Source organism: Excalfactoria chinensis, chromosome 1 (genome assembly GCF_039878825.1).
Source record: "Excalfactoria chinensis isolate bCotChi1 chromosome 1, bCotChi1.hap2, whole genome shotgun sequence".
Taxonomy (NCBI): domain Eukaryota; kingdom Metazoa; phylum Chordata; class Aves; order Galliformes; family Phasianidae; genus Excalfactoria; species Excalfactoria chinensis.
This window is the reverse complement of record NC_092825.1, coordinates 43,417,982-43,438,823: the sequence shown is the minus strand read 5'-3', so window position 1 is coordinate 43,438,823 and position 20,842 is coordinate 43,417,982. Positions and strand designations below refer to the sequence as shown.

The 20,842-nt window shown below is 38.6% G+C and overlaps 1 protein-coding gene across 1 annotated transcript in view; it reads right to left on the bottom strand.

Moving 5' to 3' along the window:
• Positions 1-19,719, bottom strand: part of CFAP54 (cilia and flagella associated protein 54) — a 102,336-nt gene extending 82,617 nt beyond the window's left edge. Inside the window, exons 1-8 of the mRNA XM_072348191.1 lie at positions 19,523-19,719; positions 12,920-13,025; positions 8,033-8,179; positions 6,519-6,690; positions 5,243-5,301; positions 3,403-3,546; positions 2,924-3,037; positions 2,728-2,829 (exon numbers count right to left, since the gene is read on the bottom strand). Of these exons, the coding sequence (XP_072204292.1) occupies positions 2,728-2,829; positions 2,924-3,037; positions 3,403-3,546; positions 5,243-5,301; positions 6,519-6,690; positions 8,033-8,179; positions 12,920-13,025; positions 19,523-19,719 (1,041 nt within the window). The remainder of the gene's footprint in view (positions 1-2,727; positions 2,830-2,923; positions 3,038-3,402; positions 3,547-5,242; positions 5,302-6,518; positions 6,691-8,032; positions 8,180-12,919; positions 13,026-19,522) is intronic.
• Positions 19,720-20,842: the final 1,123 nt, after the last annotated feature.

The window sequence follows — 20,842 nt, the reverse complement described above, 5'->3', positions numbered from 1 at the left end:
CACACTGTCTCCCATAAGATACTCATTAACAAGTTGTTGATGCAGGGGCTGGGTAAACAGACAGTGAAGTGAACTGTAAATGGGCTGAACAGCCAGGCCAGAGGGTGCTGGTGTGTGGCAGAAAGTCTAGCTGGAGGACAGTTAGTAGCAGTGTACTCCAGAGATAATTGCTGGCTCCAGTTTGGCTTATCCATTAATCTTCATTAATGATACTGATCATGGAACAGAGCGTAGCAACAGCAGGTTTGCAGATGACACATAAAAGGGAGGTGCAGCTGATATATGACAGGGTTGTGCTGGCATCCGGGGGGACCTCAACAGGCTGGAGAAATGGGCTGACAGCAGCTTGGTGAGGAGCAACTTCATACAGAAGCAGAAATATATGTTGGAGGCTACACAGCTGGAAAGCAGGTTGGCAGAAAATGACCTAGGGGTTCTGGTGGACATCAGATTGAAGCTAAGTCAACAAAGTACCCTCGCTGCAAAGGCAGAGGCACAGGCTGCCCAGCTCCTTGGAGATCTTCAAAAGCCACCTGGACATGGGCCTGGGCACCCTGTTCTGGGTTTGTCACTGCTTGAATGGAGGGTTAGACCAGATGACCACCAAAGGTCAACCTCAGCCATTCTGGGATTCTGATTCCTCCTAACAAAATAACTCCAAAATAAATTCTCCACACTTCTTGTTTTCTTTCCCCTAAATCTTTGCAACAATGTTTGCAGCAAGCTATACAAAACTACAGCAAGCTATTCAATATACTGCACTGTCATATGCAACATTTCTGTGGATTCATTGTCATCAAATCCATCCAGGAATCAGATCTATTCAAGTAGAAAGCAACACATTTCACATATATTCTAGGGTAGGCTGATCTCAAACTGCAGGTTTCATTTAAATATTTTTGTTAAGATGCAGAGCAGAATGGTAAGTAATCTGCAAGTAGCAGAATTTCACATAACCATTGCTCTTTCATATTTAGAAAACAAGCATTGTATTAATGGAAAATAATCTTAAAAGTGAAAGCTAAGTAGAACTAAATAGATGTGACAAGCCTGCTTCAATTTTCAAGCTGATTTAAGTGTAAAAATAATTTGCACTGCACACATTCTAGAAGGAAGAGTGTTAATTCTTTGCTAATTCCAGAATTATGTGCTTTTTAACATGCTGGAATGAGCTCTAAATGCAAGTGCTCTACCTGTCATACTATTCTTGTAAATATTCTATAAATAACAGAGGAAATTGTTTTTAAAGTCAGAACATCAAGCAAAAAAAAATGTCCTACACTTACAAATTTACTTGACACAATAAATCTACAAAGTATTCTCAAATTATATAAAAGAGTGCTTTCAGATTTTACAGCACATGAGAAATCTTCTAAAACTACTAAACACATGCAGAAACACTTATGAAAATTCAGTATTACTGCTTCTTGCATAAATTCATGAAAACTGTCAGAGAACATTTTAGAAGCAAAAGAATTTTGGTGGGGAAACTGTACAGTTTCTAACAATGTGTTGTTAATGTCAGGCATTCAATCAGAAACTGCAGAACAAAATTAATTACTGTAGATTCTTCCACTGTATGGAGACCAGATACGTGAGGCTCCTCCTGTGTGACAGACATAGTACTATTGTGAATGCCTGATGAACTAACAATAAGAGAGTATGCTGAGTTCCCAGTATCCTGACTGTTGAGCAAAACTCTTGAATGATCACCATTCAGTAGTACTTAAGTCTTCTGGAATCAGTTGACTTTAAGAAAGTTAACCAGCTGCTTCATATGAACAAACCACACATATTTGAACATGTTGAGGTTTCAGCCCCATCTTGGATAATAGGAAATTTCTAGTAAGTGTAAGTCTGCAACAAAACAATTGTGCTGTCCACACAGTAATTCAATATCAATTCTGATTTAAGTCGGTGATTTAAAACTGAGGTATCAGACAGTCTTCTGTGAAGCTTAAATGAATAAGTTATGTAAAAAAAAAAAGTGTTCACCATGATCAAATTGCATCTGTAGCACATCAGTATAACTTCATTATAACCTTTTTATTAGCCATTAGCAGCATCAAACGAATAAGCTCAGTTACTCCTGATCAGCCTTTCTAATATCAGCAGGCAATTTTCTTTTAATGAAAAAGAAGAGGAACAACGCAATCACATACCAAAAATCATCACCTTAATATTTTATAATTCTTATGCCAGTGGATTACCTATCTTACGATGCTAGCTGCAAAGAACAAAAAGATAGAATGGTATTTAGGGGAAATTGTTACATCCGTAGATGACTACTTTGTATTCTGAATACCTTTCTCTAACGAACTTCTCTAACATCTTTCAGAAAAGTGGTCCTAATAAGCAGATTAGAAATAAATAAATAAAAATGAAAGCACTAAAACTTTTTTTCAAGGTATCCCTTCATCAGAATAACTGAACACAGCAGGGCAAAAGCCCATACATTCAGTATAAATTTAAGCAAGATTTTTCTTGGTTTTATTGCTAAGGAAACAAAAAAGTACAAAAGTCAGTATTTCTCATAGAACTGCCACATTTTCTCTCTTTTTCAAGTTTCTTCTGCATTTTAATGATAAATTGCATTAATTACAAAATTGAAAGACTAATACTTCCTCTTTGTATATATAGCATCATATGCACTAAGCAGAACTGTCACATACTCATCACCTACAAAGAATAAGCAAAGAGAAGGATTATACAAAATGTTAAACTTACATTTTGTGCTTCTTTCAAGCTAACTCTTAACTTAGGTCGAAAATGGCTTTTTGGCTTTCTTCTGGATTCATATACTGCTCTTTTGAAAATCATTACTGACATCTAGCAAAAGAAAAAAGCAAACAACTGTGTCATATGCCCCGCACAGAGATTGCATAGCTACTGTAGCTGCTAATAATTACTAGCAGAATTATACCTTTATAGTGGCCTCTCTAAAAATCTTTTCTGTTTCTGAACTTTTCTGTGAAGAACTGATATTTTCTAATTGCTTCAGTTCATGGATTTGAAGCAGACCACGGCGAGCAAATACCTGTCCAAAGTACAAAAAAAAAACCAAAAACCTGTGACTAGGTTTTCCTTTTCTGTTTGCAGGTATGTAATTTTAGAGTCACATCATTCTTGAATTCAGGAAACTGCAAAGAAGTTCAGTGAAAGTCAATCGAAAATAAGAAAACTTTTGCAAGATATATTTCGTACATCTGCACTGGGGTTTGCCACTACTCAGCAATAGAAATCTGTATTATTAGAATGCAAAGTACTAATTTAATCGTTTACTCATTTACAAGTCAAAATACTTCCACAATGCAGTTAAATTTTGGAATAAAGAAAGAATTCTAAATGCATATGGTCTGATAAGCTGGCATATTTAAATAGACATATGGTAAATCAAGATACCTCTCCATGAATGCCGGCTTGACAATCAAAATAACACTGAGAAACTGCAACATATAGAGTGGCTCTCCATGTCAAATAATGTACAGATAAGAGTGGAATGGATAATTCCATACATACACTGGCCCACAGTAGATATTCCAGCGCCTGTAATAAAAAAAATCCAGTTTCAAACTGAACTCATTTTTTACTGTACCAATATACTTTCTATCAGGTAAGGAGACTTCTCCTCTTGGTAGGACTAATTCAAAGAGGAAAAAGAAGGTGCAGAATTTATATTGATTTTTAACATATTTTGTTGATTAAGAAGTAACCTTCCTGTTTATTATTGGTTTTCTATCAGAACCTACAGGCAAGCATTTTAACCTCTGAGCTACTCTGCCATTCTACTTCACTGTAGACTAGCCACCAGACAATGGTCCCACCCTTTTCTCACATCTACTCTTACTATGAGAGCTCTCTCTCTCCTTTGTGCCACCTCTAGTGATCATCTTTTTTTCTAAGTTACATTTCAATTAGATCAGCAAGCGGACTTGTGACACAATGGAGTCTGCCTTCTTTGGTGACAGCCTGCACTGAAATCAATTTATAACCATGGAACCACATTATCAGCTCTTAATATTAAGTTACATCTGTCTCTACTAACATAGTCATTGCAGCAAACACTGTATAAAGAATTAGCCCTTTAATACTGGCTGAACTATATCTTCCTTTCCATTCTCTTTGGTGTGAGGCTCCACAAGGCACACTATATACACACAGCTTTAGTTCCAAACTAAATCAATGCACAGATATTAAATAGATGAGGGCTTATTACGTTGGGCTGTTACATACAAGGCAGATGTTGGTATGGCAGTAGAGACTGAAGATTACACCAACATTACTTTCTGTTGCTGTGCAACAGATGGCAGCAGAGGGGCAGTTGGACAGAATGGAGTCTGAGAGAAAAGTGTGCATGAAGCAAAGCTGTGGAACTGATTTCCTCCATATGGAAAAAAAGGTGCCCACTGATAGTCAGAGACAATTCCTGAATGTTTATGGAGACCAAACAATGGATGTGAGCAAAGCAAGGCAGTGAGTGGTGCACTTCAGTAGTAGCAGCAGCAATATGAAAGATAAGCCACATTCCAGACAGTCATGCAGATTTTTAGTGTGGCATGCACATCCATCCGTGGCAAAAACCTACAGCTAACAGTGGTGACTGAGTTGAATAAAGTGTTTTGTGGCTGAGAATTTGCTCTGTCAAAGAGTGTTATTGTGCTGTTTGCAGCTAGTGTAGCTTCTGTAGAAATAAATAGGAGACATTCTGGAACGCCCTACATAAATTAAAATAATCTGAAATGCCAACGATTAGTTTCTCTGAATATGGTACAATAAGGCTAAAATTTAAAGGAGATGCTAACTCGCTCCTATTAGGACATACAAGGAGTAAAAGCTCTTGCTCGGGGAACAGCTGGTGTAAGCAGCACTTTAAAAAAGAATCTATCCACCAGGTGTCAGCATATCTCCACTTTTTAAGAAACAAAAACAATCCCTGGATCCTGATGAGTTGCTCAGACAGAAAAACATCCAGAGCGCTCTAAAATTGTCAAACATTCCATCTCAGGGTCCAGGGAGACAATGAGCTGGGCTCCATTCCATAGCTAAAGAGGTACAGCCGCATCAAGGCACAAGGACTTTTGAATTGGCCATTATGCCACCTAGAGTGTTTATCTGAGTGCGACAAGCACTACAGCTGGCAAGGAGAATAAAATAGACATCAGGCTACAGCGTTACGCAAGACAGAGATGCATTTTCTAATCTTCTGTGCATCTTTTCAAATATTTCTGTTTATTTTCCATACCTTAGCAGACTGACCTATCCTCATCAAATGTCTGCATATGGTATAAATATGAATCGTACCTGTAAAAATAAAATAAAGGAACAGGTAAGTTCTGGATTCCTAGAAGAAATATGTTAAGGGACTGGAACTTCCTCATATCTGAGTTGGTATTTCCAAAGGGTGAAAATAATAATAATAATAACAATAAGAATTTAGGAAGTACTAGTAAGATTTATTTTTTTAATCACTCAAATGTAATAAGATAAAATCTGTTACCAGAAATTGCAGGGAAGTGCTTGGGAATGGGGAAAAGTCAGACTAATTACCTAGTATTAATTTCTATTTAGAGAAAAAAAAATTCCTTATTGTCTGGGCTTTGTACAGAGACCAATAGTTGAACTTAAGAATGGAAGGTGATTATATTTTAATTTTAATTATTTATCCATAAAACAAAACAAACAAAAATACACCTCAGCTAGGATGAAGGTAAATAAGGCCCAGGAAAACACACGTAAGAATTTCAACTGCTTATAGCTCAGATAAATATCAGTATTTTTGATAAATTAAACTAAAAATAAATGCTATCCTCAATCTATATTACAACAATTGACCACGATAGAACAATATGATAGTCCAAAGTTTTGACTAAATAGAATGGCCTTTCAAAGTACATGTATAGTTTGGTAGTCTTCTTGAAGTAAAACCCTTGATACACTATTCTGTCTGTTTAGACCACAGAAGCTCCATTTTCTGCCTCACAGTTTTCCTAGTTTAAGTATTTACTCACATTAAAATCATACACAGATGCATTCAAATTTGTAAATGTGGTAATATCATGTGATAAGAATTCTGTTATTAACTGCAACCTTAAAGAATGTTTCTTTAAAAATACAAAGATTTCATCTTGTATTCTTTCACCTGCAATTCCATTTTCAATAAAGAAAAAAATCATCAATACAAATATCTTATCAATAAGAATTCTTATGAGGTTTTTTTAATCACAGTTTCAAAAAATGCCTGTTATACACTCATAGATTTCATTTCATTAATACACTCAAACCACAGCTATGATGGAAGAGCTATGACTTTTCTGACTATCCATTTGATTTAAAGCACATCATGGAGACTCAGAACTCTCTTATTTTAGAGCGAGAGACATTTTTTAAAATCCCCTGCTGCAATTAAAAACTCATTAGAAGTTTATTAAAAACTAATTAGAGATTTATTCACAACCCTTACATTGACCTTAAAAACATGTCCAAGATGGCTTGCTTAGCAAAAAAAAATGCAAAGATACCATTGTAGACAAGCCAACACAAATTCTGCTGAGGTAGAGCCACTTGCATGGTGAGTCGTAATGATGACAAGACTTTGAAACAAGCCTGCAGGGATTCTTGTTTCTGAAGATTTCTGTCACTTTTACAAACCATCTGATAAACACAAACATTCCTCTCTTGCAGAGCATGGAACTAAAACACATGGAAATACATGTAAAATATACTTGCACATATTTTAAAACTTTTTATACTTTTGCACATATTTTGCACACATTTTTTACATTGGTAAACTATAATAAAATGTTGAGCATGAAAAGATCCAGCATGAACACACACACACAGAGAAAAAAAAAAATCAGCATGACATTTAAATGAGAATTAGACTATGGAGAAAGAGCCAAAGGTATTAGGTTGATTTACTATTAGGTTGGATCAGTTTCTACTGTACCACAAGGTAAAAATGCACCTAGTATGTAAGCCATTTAAATAGTTGAAGGGAGAAATGTTAAGACATGTAAACTGCACTCAAAAGACTGGGGTTTAATTTGCCTATCTTCAACACAGGGCTTCAACACCTCCAGGGGCCGGGTTTCTACAGCTTCTCTGGCCAATCTATTCTATTACTTGCATTACTTTTTTTGTTTGTTTGTTTGTTTGTTTGTTTGTATATACATATATATGTGTGTGTGTGTGTGTGTGTGTGTGTGTATACATATATATACATATATATATACGTATATATATATGTATATATATGTATGTATGTATGTATATATGTATATATATATTTCAAAATATTCACCATGTAATGAAAAGAAAGCTTCTCAGCAAAGCACTGGTTAAGATAAAATCTAGTATGCTTATAGCACTCTTGCTATACCAACTGAAACATTTTCTTTTTTGGATAAAAAGCAATAAAACTGCAAACACCTATCCCTAAAATGAAAGTTAATACAAAAGACTGTTAATATACTCTTGAGGTCATTTAGCCCCCCAAGAGCTTAGAACACCTACAAAACCTCTTCTGTTTTTCTCATACTGAGCAAATAATCTACTGACTGTAATGCAGCATTGCTGTTAGGAATATTCTTGCATATATACGATAACGATTACAGCATGATGTTTAAATTCTCTTGCATTCTGTCCAGTTCTTAGGTCACACCATATGGAAATTTCCACAACAGTTAAAAGACAGTTAACAACTTCAGTCCATACCCTGATTCTGACAGTGGCTATTAGCAATTATTTCAGAACAAAGCCTATTCAGAGAAAATTGCCTTTTTCACATTGACAGAGGTTGGTTTATGTCACAGAAGCATAAACACTTATTCATTCTCCGAAGCATACACCTTTCTGGATATTCATATTATACATATGGCTTAAGTCTGTATAACCTGTACAGGCAAGGCAAAAGATGCATTAATATTAATATTTAATTAACAGAGCAACATGAAGCACACTTACAGGTGATAAAACACACTACTTGCTTTGAAACTGTGAATGTCTTTAACAAGAAAAATGATCACCATCCTACCGTAAGAGCTGCATTTTGGTCCCTGAGACCATTTGGAAAAAAAGTGGATTTAAATTGATTTTCATCGGCTGTGATGTCATCAGGGTTCATAGAACAGAACTGCTGAAGGTATCTTCCATAGCACTGAATAAGTGCCAACTTATACTCCTGAAAAATGAAGAATAAGTTACCTTTATAGTTTACATATTACATCTGTTTCTATAAAACGTGTCATTTTATTATGCTTATGTAAGAAGTATCAACATGAGAGATCAGCTGGAAGTAAAACAACAGTTTCATGCAAACATTCATCAATATTATTTCAAATGTGAAAATCCTCAGTGGAGGAGAGCTAAAATACTTAAAAGAAGAGCTCATGATAAGAGTTTGTTAATGTTTGTCATAAATACTTGCAATACTGTAACATGATGGAAAACACAGCAATAACAACAGAATAGCAAAGTCTCAGACTGCAGCAAGTGAGGACTTGCTCAAATACAACAGCTGTGGGCACAGAAACAAAGGAAAGATTCTCCTTATCTTCAAAATGCCTCAGGTGCACAGGGATCTTCAGCAAGAGATCCACTGCCTCCACTGCCAACCCTTCAGTAAAGTCTGGGAAGGGGTGCGTCCTGCTCACATCCCTTCTGGTTGCTGAGGTGCACTGCATGCACCTGAGCTCCCCTGGGTTGGCCCTGCCTTCCCGCTAGTTGCTCAACCATTACTTCAAGCCCTGACTTAGCATTTCTGCTACAATATGACAAACCAGAGAACAAGTGTAGAGTATGATCTTAGGCTAATATCAAAATAACAAAATCAAAGTCAAAATCAAACAAAATTTCTGGAATATCCTGCAATTTGTGAACAGTAATGACAACGGTGCTACACTGAGCAATGTCACAAGGCAGAGCTTTATAAAAAATATGCAGATATCACTTCTCTCCCCCTTTTCCCTGATGTCAAAGCTCATCTTTTCAACCAAGATGCAGAAGAAGAAAAACATAACCAGTGAATACTGGAATTAAATACGGCCAAGAGGTCAGAATTAATAGAGCAGAAGTCCCACTGATACTTTAAGAACTGTTAAGAAACAGGATGCTGAGCTCTGTGTCACGCAGTGCTCAGCTCCCCAGCAGCACTCTGATACATTCTGACATCATACTGTGACAGTGAGCTCTGACTCAGCTGCCCAAGTGCCATTTAACTTAATGAATCACCTGTCACTTCCTACAGCAAAGACTGTTTAGAGGTTTCTCTACCAACTTCACTAATGCTAGACCACACAAACACCAATCATGAGAAATTCTAGAAAGAACAAAAATAGCTAATTTGTATCTGTAGAAAATGGTCCTTTGATGTTTAATCCCAGAAAATCCAAAAGTATTTCCTCATAAACGCTATCTTCCATTCAAATTCCCACCACCACAGTAACACTTCCCCTAAATATTTCAATGTCTGAGGAATCTTACTCGCATGACCCCATTACCTTTGCTGTGTGAAAGGAGTGGTGATGAACAGAAACTTTTACTCTCCATGGACGGTTGTAACAACAACGCCAATGGATCAGAACCACGCATCAGCTACTTACTAACTAATGAAATGTGATTCCTCCTCCAGACAGTTTAAAATACATGTGTAAGACTGGAGATAAGAGACAGATAGAGGCAGAGGGAGGGGGCAAAGAAATGAATCAGTACTGATTAGTATGATGACTAACAGGTATCTAATTTCAATATACATAACATAATGAATTTAGGTGTGTCCTAAAAGATACATAGCAGATGTGTAATAGAAGGGAATTCAGATAGCATTAAAATAAACTGCTGGAGGACAGAAAGTTAAGTTGGTGCTCAATCACCAGCAACTCATTTTAAAAGACCATGTATCATTAAGCATTACAGAACATAAAGGAGGATTCAGTTTTAAAATGACCGTCAGCAGTTTTCAACTATGAATCAAAAGGGACCAAAAGAATGTTTCATGTATGGAATAGATTCTACCCGACTTATTACGGAACTTGCTGTTACACCACATTTGTCTTTCCCATAATGCACTGAAATTTGTAACTAACACCCATCACATTATTTTCCCTCTTTTCTCCTGAGAAAAATGTGGATACATTGAAAGCTAAATCTGTAAAAATGTGAAAGCAACACACTTAAAAATGGGAGTTCTGGGGACAGCTCGTTTCAAAGTTTTATGCTAGCCAGCAAGACAAGCTTTTCTATGACTCTGAAAACTTTAAAGTAGAACACCACATTATAACAGAGGAATTAATTTGTAATCATTATTTTAGGCAACACCGGGCCATGCCAAGAAGCCCCTTGAATACAAGGAGCAAACTATCATCTTTGAGTCATGCTATGGGAAGTCAGTGCAAAACAAAGAGGGTAAGGTTTGATTTACTTGAAATTAATTTTTTTCTGAGTGCATTCTGAGAGCAGCAGTTTCAAGCACTAAAATTGCTGCATAATACTCAATTCAATGCCAAGACCCAGAAGCTATGAAAGCTTAAGGAAAATATGAATATGAAGAAAATATAAGTGGAATTGCCTAGGCGATGAAGGAGCTATTAAGAAATGCTGTTACTTGAGAACTACCACGAGAATTTCTGTGAATAGCTCTAAACCTATACCATGAGACAATATCTTCAGTTATAATAATGCCACAATTACAAACTCTTCTATGTGCTTTCAACCTACCAGTGAGTATTCAGCATTGCCACAGTTGAGCTATATCTTGCTGTTCTCTATTTAGGAGGCAGGCCACCTCTATGCAATTCTTTAGGGCAGGTAAGACTTTGCAACATTTACATGATCATCATTCCTTCCTCCAGGTCTTCAGTAAAGGTGGCCCAATAGCCACACGCAAACATATAAACACTGTCCATAAATAACATAAATAGCTTTTATCCTTGTTGGACTTCATAAGCAAAGGGAGAACAGTTTCAGGAGATACGTTCTTTCAAAGAAATGGCTCATCAAAATGTCTCGATGAGTTTCCAGTTATGTTTGCTATTTTTCTAGGTGAAAAGGGGGAATCTGATAGTGTCAGAGAGTAAATGTCTAACAGCAGCAGATAATAAAAACATGACAAATGGCACTTAATTGCTTTCTTAATAGAAAATTCAATGGGGTAATCTTAAAAATTATTTTCAGCTTAAGCACAATACCAATTACCTATTTTTCTTTTGCTGGTGGGGACAGAATAAGTTTCCTGTTTCAACAGGAAACAAATCCAAATATATTGTTTCTTCAATATTGTCATAAAAAACCCAAATAACATTTCATCTAAAGAAGTTTCCAATAACTATTTAAGAACTCACAAAACATAATTATTTAAACAATAAGGTCAGGTTTGTAGCAAGACATAATCACAGATGCTAATCATACAGAGTGAAGCAATATAAAGACTTGAATATATTAAAATTGAATTTGTTAATAGTGAGCTTAATACAAAACATAAAGCAAATGAAATCATGCTGACATTTCAGTAATATTTTAACATTTCATTTCTAAAAAAATATCCTTTTAGTTTGATCTATTTGTTATTGCCATTATATTAAATAAAGAACTTACAGAATCCATTCCAAAACCATGGAAAAGCTTGATAAATAAATTATAGACTTTACTAGATTTTGAGCTATAAATACAATTTTTCTATTACAAACAATGTTTCAAAAGAATAATACCAAAAATCTGTCTGAAACAGTCCTGGAAGATTGAAGGACACATTCGTAACATTTACACAATTGTCTCCTAATACAGGGACACTAAACAGGCAGAGTTATAACCTGGAAACATAGTATTGATCAAAGATCTTCTAGATTCCTAAATTCCTAGGAAAAAGCAGGAAAATCCACTGGTGGGTCATTATAAACACAAAATCACATTAAGCAGATAGCATCTATTAATGAGTTGTACTTTTCTCTAAATTATGCAAATTCTCATTGATCTTTATGTATATTTTGTCAAGCAACGTATTAAGAACTGAATCATTATAAATAATCAACCAGCTATTCTGTAATCCTTTAGCATTTCTGCTCCATAACTGTATCACTCAGAACTACACACCACTCCTTACTCTTAGAATGACTTGCGATCAGTTTTCAACTGTGAACTTGTCTTATTTCCTCTTGAACACAAACTTTCAGCATTTATACTATCCTGTAGCAAAAATCTCCACTGTTAAGTATGTATTCAGAGAAGATGCTTTTCCTCTGAACTTGTCACCTATTAGCTTCATTTAGTGTTCTTATATTGGAAGATATCAGTCCTATTCAGCCTCTTTCACTCTTGAATTCAAATACCTGCATCACACTCTGGTCACTGATCTCTGCTCCTAATTTTATAGTTTTAGCCAACTTTCATTCGTTATGTGGTGCTGTTTCATGATTTTGGTTATCCTCATATCTCTCTCCTCAGTCTTTTCTTGTTGCAATTCTGGTCTTCTCAAAAGGATAAATTATGTCCATGCGTGCATACTGAATTCAAGATGCAAGAGCACCATTAATACATACAGATGTGTAACTGAAATCTGATTTTTGTTCTGTGTTCCCCTCCTGGCAATTCTTTACATTCACTTTGCTTAACTGAGCACTGAGTTGACATTTCTGTGCAGCCAATCACCACTACAAAGGATTACTGTATAAAGATCTTGGGTGTTCAACTTTAAAAAGCAACAGGTGCATAGAAAATGCAGGTATAGCAAATACATTTTAAAAATTGGGAGATTTTACAATAATCATTAAGAGATTCAAACTACCTACTCTCATTGGCATTATTTTGCAAAAGTTTTTGCAACTTTCTAAGTAGCTTCCTATGAAATATAATTAAAAATTAAAGCAGCATAGAAACATAATGAAACAAAAAATTGTGATTGAACCATTTCTGTTTTGATATGACTTACTTTGATCTGAGCAAGGGAATCACCAACTTCCACAAGTTTGTCATTGTAATACCAGTCTGGCAGCCGAGGCTTGTATTTGATCCAGATATTAAACAGAACATTTGCTCTAAAAGAAAATACAGGAGAAAAAAGTTCCAGATTAAGCTGGCAGTAGAGCCATCGTAACAAGTAAACAAATCAAGAAAGCTTCAAATTGTGAAAACCTCCTTCTTCTAAATGTATTGAAATCTCTTAATATTTCAAAACAAGTGATCATTAAAGCTAGATTTAACAAGCAGCCAAGGACATTTCTGGGTTTCATGTCTGTCAACAGTCATTATTGCACAGATTTTAAAAGAGGATGAATTGTTTCACACATAAATACTTACTGGAATGACTTCATATCAATTCCTTTGTAATGCTGAAACAAGGTCATAAGTGAAAAATCTGATCCACTTTGCAGATAGAATTTGAGAAGCTTTGAAGAAACATTTTGGTATCCTAAGGATTAACTCAGTGGATTGCAAGTCAGAGCAATTGTTGGACAAGAAGCTACAGACACTTAGAACAGGGAAAAAAAATCTCAAAATAACAATGCTTATCCAGAAGCAGCAAACTTAAGAACTTGTAACTGTGAAATAAACTATAGAGCTGTACCACAAGTCACAAAAAGAAGAGGCCTATTAGAAAGCCTCTAGCATTGAAGAGCATCTAGCATGAAAAGTTCATGAGTATTAAATCCTGTAGCATGGGACTCCACAAAAGAACAAGTAAATGACACATTCGTTAAAAAAGAAAAGATTTTATGGCTATGGCTGCTTTTCTCTTCTATTATCCTAAGAGATACTACTTTCAGAGCAACATATATATCTTCCAGGAGAATCTGTGCCATGATCTTCTGAGGCCCAGATGAGGTTCACCAGCCTGTAGTTCCCTGGGTCCTTCACCCTTTCTTAAAAATGAGAGTAATGTTTTCCTTTTGCAATTACCAGAGATTTTACCTGAGCCATAACTTTTCAAATATGATAGAGAGTGCCTTGGCAACTACATCAGCCAGTTCCTTTGGGAGCCTGAGATGCATGTTGTCCGGCCCCATAGACTTGAACACATTCAGCCTCATGACACAGACTCAAACTTGCCCTGCGTTTACAGTGGGAGGGATTTTTCTTCCCCAGCTCCCACCTAGATGATTAGGGACATGAGAGGCATGGGAAGCCTGACTGCAAGTGAAGTCTGAGGCAAAGAACTTGTTGAGTATCTTCTGCCTTCTTCATGTGTGTTGTAGCCAGTTCTACCTTCTCATTTATCAGAGTGGGTACAGTCTCCTTTGCCTACTTCCTCTGACCAATATACTTCATACCAGGTATATACAAGGTCCTTGCTCAACCATGCTGGTTTCCTGTCTCCTCTGCTTGATTTCTTATGCTGCAGGATGGGGAATGCTTGTACACTCAGAAAAGTGTCCTTAAAGATCTGCCAGCTCTGTTTTGTTCCCATGTCCTTAGGGAAAATTTCCCAGGAGACCTCATCTAATAATTCCTTAAACAGCCTGAAGTTCACTCTCTCAAAGTTCAGGGTCATGACTCCACTCTTTGCCAGGCCCATATTCCTTGAGATCACAAACTCAACCAGGGTCTGGTATCTACAGCCCAGACTGCCTCTAATCTCAGTCTCTTTAATGATCTCCTCCACAATGGTGAGCACCAGGTCCAGTGACGCTTTGCCTCTTGTTGGTGTGTCCAATACCCAAACCAGAAAGTTATCCTCAACTGACTCCAGGAATCTCCTGAGTTGCTCTCAGCTTGCTGTGTTGTCCCTTCTGGCTGCCTTTGACATCTTAGTGCCTTTGTACTACTTTGCTGAGTTAGATTTTTTAAAGAAATCTTTATTCAAGCTTGAAAACAATATCTGCTCAGGCAGGCTGCTAATAAGCACAGGGAATTTTCTGAAAAGAATCCTGTTACAGAATTAACAATATTGACAGTGTTCATAGTGCCAGGCATCTTCTGCATTTAATCACTTAACTAATTGTTTCCACAGGAACCTCAGCAAAGACTGCCTTGTGAAACCACAACAGCTAAATTATTGATAGGTTGCAATTTATAAGAAAGGGAAACAACTGGGAAGAGAGGGCTTAATGTTTGAAAATAACCCTCTAGCTGAATTTACACATCTGAGCTTTAAGGTTTTTGGTGTGAGATTTCAGGACCTTTTCACTCTCCTAATTTAGTGATGGTAGGCTAGAATGTGAGACACTTTCTTCAGCTGTTTTCTGATATTCAGGAACTTCAAATTCATTTTTCCATTTTCCAAGACAGCTTTTCATTTTATCTTATGATAAGACTCCCAGTAAAAGAAAGAATAAAAAAAACATAACCAGAAACATCAGCTTTCCCACATAGAAAGCTACAAGTCACCTTCACATTTCAAGGTGAAACAGATGGCTGTGTGAGCAACTTGTCAAAATGATCTCTACACCAAAGAATTATAACACTTTTTTTTTTTCCCTAAAAGTATCAGCTTGACACAATACTCAGTTCTTCAAAGTAAACAGCAAAGAGATAAATGGGACATTCTAGAGGTGTATCCTAAAGAGAAAATGCAGTAAAAGCATAAACTAGGCCAAAAGCAAAGACCTGAATAAAATCTGCTTTCACATTATGTCTTTAAAAGAATCATAGCCCAGTATAGTAAAGAGAGCCTTCTAAATGGGACTGTATTTCTCATGGTCCACCTGTAAGCAATTAAAAACCTCTGTGGCTATTGACCTCTTAACATGGAGAGAGCACTACCAGTGCAGTCAGAGGCTCCACAGGAAAGAACCTAATGGGTTTCTGAGCAAAGCTCCCTTGACTACCAAGGGAAGAAGCTCATGAATCCTGGAAGTTTGATAGACACTACTTGAGGGAGAAGAAAAAAGCTAATTATCAGTCTGTAAAGTAACTGATAGTGATGGCTGTGGGAAAAGGTCTGGAAGGTAAGTTTACAAACTTCTTTAGGGCTGGTCAGATGAAAAAAACCCAGAGAAGGTCATCTTCATTTTTTAACGTTTTGAATACTCTACTAACAAGTGAGATTCTTCATTGCAGCAATAAAATAGTGTCAAATCTCACTAGACTGTCAAAATTAGTGGGGAGATCAACATAAAAATCTATCTGCTACAATGTCATGACTAAGTAGAAGTGAGTGCATGACACAGGAATGTCTTACACAGACAAAGGTAAGCAAGATGTTTTCCAAACAGCTAATAAGTCTCTCTTTTAAAGAGGCTGTAGGACACCAGAAGAACAAGTTGAGCAGCAAGTGAATTCTCAGAAAAAAAATCGGGCTGTTGGAGCACAAAGGTGAAACTTCTTCATTTCCAGCCACTCTGTGGATAAGAAAAGTCTTTTCCTGAAAGGTCAATCCATAATATTTTGTACAGGGTAAGGCTCATGAGGATTTCTTTCTGGGTGAAATGTCTTTACTAGAATTAGTAAAGGATTTTCTGATACAGATCAAAAAATGTCATGCTGAATGAGGATACCTGAACCACACAACATGAAACAAAACCAGCAGTTCACAGGAACTTGACCATTGACCAGAGAAATGGGTTAAAACAGCTCCTCATTTATCTGATGGAAAAAAATAAATAAATAAATAAATAAATAAAATAAAATAAAATTCTTTTTACTACTTCTTCCAATGTAAAATATTCATAATTCCAGTACAAGGCATATAATCAGTGTTTTTATTTCTTACATTAGAACATTATAAGCACCTAACCTATGGCCTTACTATTAACTTATCAACATCAAAGGCTGATAGCAATGGAACAGTGAAGCTGTCAGTCTTCTAAACTGTGCCATGTGGAAGCTCATTTTCTTGCTCCTCTAATAGTAAGCACTTTGATCACCAACCCAAGGCAGAAAACATAGCTTGACAAATGACAAAGCAAGAACCTTCAGAGCATTTAGGAAATCATCTGTAACAGGTATTACCTTCAGCAATTCTTAGAAACAACTAGACTATGACTAGTTCTGCAAGCAGCACATATTCCAAACTTGAGCAATGAGAGTAAAAGGAAAATCAATGCAGAAATTTCACAATCACAGATACCTGTAAATTTGCAAGCTACTTGAGTGTGCAAGTTAATTATCAGAATTACAGCCTTCTATCTCTGCACTGCCTCTGTACATACTATGAATGTTGGAAGACATAGAGCCATGGGGAGTTTGATATTGTGCAACTTTCTCAGTGCCTTGGAGTTCCAGCATGAATCAGTACTGTCAACAACTTCTGGAACCAAGCCCCAAGTAGTGCTAATTCTTGTCTTTGTGATGAATGCTGCAGAATCTTCAGGTTGGGAAATGTTCTCATATCAGCTGAGCCAGCATGGACATGAGAAACAGCTACAAAATACCAGTTTTAAAAAGATAGAGTCTGCTCACATCGAAATATTCCACAGGAAAAAGTATGGCTTGGAGACACTGGACGCAGAAACCAATTACTTGGCATTATATCTGCAAACAGATCAGATACAGCATGCCCAACTCACAGCCAGAAGTTAAAATGGATGTGTTCATGATCAGTAGTTTTCTGCTGAATTGGTGCTGTGTGGAGCAGCTGAGTGACACTCCTTCCTCTGAGGGGCCTGCAGGGAATACTTTCAAACTAAGAATACAGATTAGCTAAAGCAAAAAACAGTCTGAAGCTGTAAATGGAAGGCTTAAAAATGCCAAAGCACAGAAATCATTTGCTGAAGCAATATAGAAAAAAACAACTAGAGACAAAAGTCCAAAGATTCCAGACAGTGTGAGAGACATAGGCCTGGACCTAGGGACAAACGTGCCACATAAACAAATTAGAAATACAGTACATTTAGAAAACAAATGATCTCCCGTGCAGACAAATAATAGATTGCCAAATTTGAGTGCCACATAAAATGTGTACAGCTCCATAAGAGAAGTAATATTTGTGGGCTCCATCTCAGGAAGTACCAAGCAAAATACGTAAGGGTAGAAGTCGCACATAGTGGTAAGCTAACCACCCTTACAGCTAACTGCTGTGCTCCTTTTGAATGAAATTTTGATAATCTGGGAGGCTTTCATATTCATGTTTAAGATCCGTAAATTTAGAACAGAACATTGTTCAGATAATAACCGTAGAAAATCAACAATTAGTTCAAAAGAGGTAGTTGAACATTTGTGTCATAATGTACCTAAATACAGCAGAAAGAGCTACACGAGAAATGCACAGTCCCTGTAAGACATATGCATGAACTGTGAATCATCCTCCAATTTTAGTTGCTCTACATTTCCTGCATTAGAAAATTTAGACTTATGCATACCCACAGATATGCATGTATGTGAGCAAACAAATATGCACAAATACACTTGCCATATGTTCTGCCTGCACTGATGGGTATAAAAATATACCTACATAGACGCAGACACGTGCACAAAAAGAGCTGTGTGGGCTGTCCTCATGTGGCCTTGCTATGGGCACAGCTCTCAAGGCATGTGTATGCCATCCACACCATGCTTGCACCTGCAGCACTTGCTGGTGGGCTGCCAACCGCTCTGGCACAGCGAGGGGGGTTCCCTGCTGAAAAGCTCCAGCAGCTCTGACACAGCAAACAGCGGCACTATCAACAGCCACAGCACCTCGTGTTATCTTTATACAGTGTTAAACGCTAGGAAGTGCAGAAACATGAGCTGTTCGTGTTTGAGAGAGGAGATTTTAATTAGGAAAAGATAATTAGGGTATAACCTGCTGGAGAGGAGCTCTGAAGAGAAGGACGTAGGTGTCCTGGTGGACAACAGGTTGGCCATGATCCAGCAGTGTGCCCTAGTGGCCAAAAAGGCCAAAGGTATCTTGGGTGTATTAAAAAGAGCGTGGCCTGCAGATAAAGGGAGGTGATCCTCCTCTCTATGGTCTGGTGAGACCATATATGAAGAACCGCATCCAGTTCAAGAGAGAACTTCTTTCAAGACAGAGTCAATCAGAGGGCCATGAAGAGGGTGGGCCTGGAACATCTCCCTTAGAAGGAAAGGCTGAGAGATATGGGGCTGTTCAGCCTGGAGAAGAGAAAGCTGAGAGAAGATCTTATCAGTGCTTATAAATATCTAAAAGTCAACTCAAACAGAGGAGGCCACGTTCTTTTTAGTGGTGCACAGCAATGAGACAAGGGGCAATGGGCACAACTTCATCAAGAACTACAAACAGAAGGAAGAACTGCGTTACTGTGAGGGTGATAGTGCTGAACAGGCTGCCCATAGAGCTGCTGGAGCCTCCTTCTCTGGAGAGATTCAAGACCCGCTTGGACTTCTTCCTATGTAACCTACCATAGGGAACCTGCTTTAGAAGGGGGGTGGACTACATCCCCAAAGGTCCCTTCCAACCCCTACGATTCTGTGATTCTATGATAATAAAGCAGAAAAAGAGAAAATAAGAAGCAAAGCTAAAAGGGGTTGAGCAGCTTACCACACCACTAGATAAACTGACAGGGAAGGGCCGCCTGCACCATGGGTGCTATGTAAGGCGGCCCAGGGAAGGGATAGGGGCTGGAGGAAGGCGGCGAGGACAGCGGAGAAGAACCGAACGGAGTGGGGCTCCCCAGAGCGGGCTGAGACGCGGCCCTACCCGCGGCGGTGCCGCTCGTGCCTCCGCGGCTCGGACTCCCCTGTGCCTCTCAGCCGCCGCAGGAAGCCCAGGACGTCCCGCAGTTCGGTCTCCAGGCTGTCCACCACGGGGTTGCCCGGCGTCACGGCCCCGAAGAAATCAGCCGGCAGCGGCCGCGGCAGCGGAGCGGGGAGCGGCGGCTCTGTGGGCTCCGCCATGCTCCGGCCCGATCGCGGAGGGGACGCGGCGGCGTCGCCAGGCAACGGCGGCGGGGAGATGGCGGTTCGGCCGTTCCCGGCGGAGACAGCTCTGGCGGCTGGAGCAGCCCCTTGGCCCCGCTTGTCCCCTCACAGCACCCCGGTGTCAGCAGTGCCATACGGCATCTGGCTTAGGGGCACTGTTTGAAATGGATGTTTGGCTCGTTGCTTTGAACTTGCTGATTGCATGGCATAGCAGGCCTCCCACGCTGCTACAGAGAAAAGAGCAAAAAAGCCCTTCTCTGCTAGCCCTCTGAGCAGCGTTATCTGCCTGTAAAACAACGGCGGCACGCTGGGAAACAACCGGGCCGAGTCGATCAGCCCTGCTGGAGGAGGCCATGGCAACAGGATTGCTTTCAGCTTCTTTGTAGGCAATACAGTGAAGGCGTTTGGGAGGGAGGGGAATGAAACCAGGCCCATGTCCGTGTGCCTACACATGAGAGACATGATGCTTAACTTGCAACAGGGCTGCAAAAGCTGAGGAGCGATGGGTGAGCGGTGAGCACCGGCCTGCAGCTGGCCCTGGCTGCCATTTTGTGACAAGGAATGACAAAGGATGGTGCAGCCCATTGCTCACAGGAAAAACAACTCAGCATCAGCACGAGGAAACAGAAAACACTGCATTCTGCAGGCCAGCAAAATGACATAGGAATCACTTAAGTGCTATGGGCGACACGAGCAATTTTAAATTGCGTTCTGACTAATGCATCTGACTCATTTCATACACTGATTTCATACTGTTACCCTCTAAGAGCTGTGTGCCTCCGCTGTCCAACTAGAATCGCGTGGCATGGAGAAGATGGTACCAGGAGCCACCAGAGGCTGCTCATGTGAACGGACAATGGCTGTGCATTTAGGTGGGAGCAAAGGGCTGAGTTCCTCGGATTTCTGTGGAGGAAGCAGAAAACAAAGCCTGTCGTGAAAAGACAGGGCACGGAGGTGCTGATGCTGGGATTTAGAAATCACTGGGTACGGACACACCTTTTATGAGGCAACTGAAATTTCAGAACTTGGCTCGGAGAGCATTTACCACTGCTTTTAAAGATTTTGTCTGTGCTTTGCCACAGTAACCAAAGTGCTCCCT